This window comes from Drosophila serrata, unplaced genomic scaffold (genome assembly GCF_035046125.1).
Source record: "Drosophila serrata isolate PLE 108 unplaced genomic scaffold, ASM3504612v1 contig_362, whole genome shotgun sequence".
Taxonomy (NCBI): Eukaryota; Metazoa; Arthropoda; class Insecta; order Diptera; family Drosophilidae; genus Drosophila; species Drosophila serrata.
Genome location: NW_028257260.1, coordinates 2,115,172 through 2,118,467, shown reverse-complemented (window position 1 = coordinate 2,118,467; position 3,296 = coordinate 2,115,172). Strand labels below are relative to the sequence as shown.

Below are 3,296 nucleotides of genomic sequence, written 5' to 3'. Positions count from 1 at the left end.
AATCTTTTATTCTTAGTTTTTTCTTAGAGCAAGATATGTTTAAAAAAATCTAAAAAAAATCTACAGACTTTGTTTTCAGTGTCCGAGTGTGTGCCAAGTATTTAGCGTGCGTGAAATTGAGATAAATGTCGTCAGAGTTATGACAATCAGGCAACCTCAAACCCCAAAACCCAAACCCCAAACCCCAAAACCCAGGCCAAGACCAAAAACCCAATTCACGCCCACAAAAGCCAACCTCTTTTGGGTGAGTCGTCGCATTTTCAGTCGTCGGAATATGCAAATTATTTTAGAATTGCTGGCACCATTTCCACCATTTCCACAATTTCCACAAGCCACCTGCTGACTGAACTGAACTGAACTGGGGGCCGCGTCTCATTGTCATTAAGATTATGAATTAGCATTTGTAAGGCATTCTTGCACAGGCTCAGCTGCGAAGGCTAACCCGACTTTAAAAGCGGATCAGCCTGTGTCAGGATGCTGGATGATTGAGTGCAGCCTGGCTGGAATTAGTGAGGGGGAGGAAGGAAAGAGGCCTCTAATCCTAGGTGGCAACCGCAAATTTCTTATTTCAGCGAATCCTCAAAGCCGCCAGAGTCAACACGTGTAACACTGATAAGTTTTTCTTTGTGTGTTTAGGTCTTAATTATCTTTCAAATGTTACTTTAAATCTCAGGGTAAAAACTAACCCAACTTAGTCATATTTCATTCTTATTTTTACTTTGATAAAATGTCTCAAAATTGGTCTTTGAGGACAGTAAATTTCAGGCTTTGGAAGTGATAAAAAAAGAGACAGAGTCCTATTAAATCCTGTTGGCCGCAATGTGGCCACCGATGATCTTCATCTTCTCCCCCATGTCCTGCCGGTATCCTTGGAAAACTCAAAGCCCAGACATTCGATTCCCTTTCGGCCAAGTTGTGTGTGTGTGTGTCTTTTTATTGTTTTAAGAGGCACAGTGGGATGTGTGCCAAAAATGAGTGGATTAATGTGAGCAAGGAATAAAGTAAAGAAGGGAATTTATTGTGTTAAAGTTAAGGCTAAAAGAAAAGGAATTAAATACATTTATTAAGAACTCAAAAACAAGAATACAAACAAACTACAAATCAAAACTATCATCGAAACGAAACAATCCATGTTAATACTGTCAAACAAAAACTGCTCGCTTAGAAGTACAAACCCTAACAAGAGTAACAATTATTTTGTTGAGTTCTAATTTTTGAATAATTTAATACATAATGAATGGATATCGCATCGATTGTCGTCCCCATGTGATCTTCCAGCTGTTTTATGGAGCTGGATTATTGACGGCAATAACTGTTGCACCCGATATTTCGATACACCTACGAATGGACAAGCAATTGGTGATATTTACCTATCCGGAAATATGGATATCGGCAGTCATAGCCCTGATATTCACCTTCTTGGCCATGTTGCCCACGATTATAACGCTACCAAATGGGTTAACCAGATTCCGTATCATAAATGTGATGCCGACGGTTCCCTGGATATCATTGTGCTGCATCAAGTTCTTCAATCAAATCTCGATGTATATCTTTGCCATTAGACATATGAACGAAAGCAACGATTCAACGCCCTTGATCAAGGCCCTGATCTGTTATTGCATCATCTTTATAATGTCCATTGAGATCATGTTGCACTGGATAAGCATTGCTCTAATGAGTACCGCTGGTAACGTAGTGTTGGTGCTACCCAAGGGAAAGTAAGTGTTATTGCTGGCATTACTTCTTAGTAGATCAAGGATTAAATGTGCTTTTTATTATCCTTTTTTACCAGGTAGATAAGTCTCTTGTGGCATCTCGACACTGATCCGATCGGAGCCTGGAAACAATTTGGAATGCAAAATTATAAAATTAATTATTTTATAAGTATATAAAATAATTTCCCTAATAAATTGATACTACAATTTCGAATCTAATTCTTAAAATGAATTATTTTTATTATGATTAGTTATGTTTTAATTTTGATTTTTTAAATATATTTGAAATATAGATTCAAAGAATGCGAATAGTTTATGCCTAGCTATGATGGATTTCCGATACGATCTTGTAATTGAATTGCAAATTGTAAGCTTTGACTTTCTATATTTATTTTTTTTATTATTTTTATTTATTTATATTTTTTTCTTTAAATTAATATCCACTTTTTCCTCAGATCTCTTCCACTGTGCCAGGTCCTTGCAGCAGCTGCGTGGGCAACTTGAAGCATCATTGCCCGGGGCATCTTCGTGTTGCAGCTCTGCAACAATTTTATAAACTGCTGATGATGCACAGTGCTCAAAGTTTGAGGCGAGTCCAGTGCTTTCCTCCCGTTTCATCCCAACCGGAATCCTTCTGCGGGTCACTCCTTGCTCCCCCTTAAGCCCCATTTCCATTTGAGTAAAGATGCAGATTGGGGGCGAAGGCTGGGCAGGTTATAATGCCTACCAGTTCGATTTCACATCAATAATATGCCGCGCACAGACTGTATATTGATTGGCTCAGCAGTTTTATCATCTGTATATATGTTACATGGTACCTTAGTCCTTTAGGACACTAATTAAAGACTGGAATAAGTAACAATATGATGGCAATTATGGTATTTTGTTTTGGGTTACATCACTCGTAATTGCACATCAATTACTGCCCATTGAAGTGGACATACAAATTTATTCTATTGCAATTGTAAAGTTTCACTCTGTTTCGTTTTTTTTTCTCTTTAGAATTTTTTTGCATAATTTGATTTTGCTGTTTTCGCATGATTTCAAAATAAACATGAAAAAATTTGACATACAGTCTTCCCTCTTATCCCAGCAACTGGGGGAAAATTGCAAAATACAACAGAAAAAAAAATAGGAAAGTTCCCTTTATTTTTTTCGTGGAGGAGGGAAAAGTTTTCACTAGTTGAACTTCTTAAAGTAAAAGTTTCCGCATTGTCTTGTTGTCGTCTCCTTTTTCCACATTTATATACACTTACAAGGAGGGGTTTTAAAATGTTTTCCGGAAAACTGAGACAATGTAAATAAATAATATTAGAAAAAGAAACAAGCTGGTTTTTTGTTTATTTACTTTTTAAGGTATCATTATTGCTCAAAATTAAATAAGACTAAATTATGCCAAGCTGGCATAAGGATCCCATTCTTAATTTTTATATCAAACTACTTTTGTTATATCTCTTTCCTGACTTAGATCCTAGATTATCCATTATTTTCTTATAAGAATTTCTAAAATCAATTTAGGAAGAAAGGGTATTAAAGATCTCGGTTTTGTAACCAGATTAGCTTGCCTGTTTTTGCAGTTTT

At 36.4% G+C, this 3,296-nt stretch overlaps 1 protein-coding gene across 1 annotated transcript; it reads left to right on the top strand.

Moving 5' to 3' along the window:
* Positions 1-1,107: 1,107 nt before the first annotated feature.
* LOC110176086 (uncharacterized) lies at positions 1,108-1,934 on the top strand. Its single transcript, XM_020942329.2, has 2 exons — positions 1,108-1,718; positions 1,793-1,934. The coding sequence occupies exons 1-2, from the start codon at positions 1,234-1,236 to the stop codon at positions 1,794-1,796; spliced, it is 489 nt and encodes a 162-aa protein (XP_020797988.1). The 5' UTR covers positions 1,108-1,233; the 3' UTR covers positions 1,797-1,934.
* Positions 1,935-3,296: the final 1,362 nt, after the last annotated feature.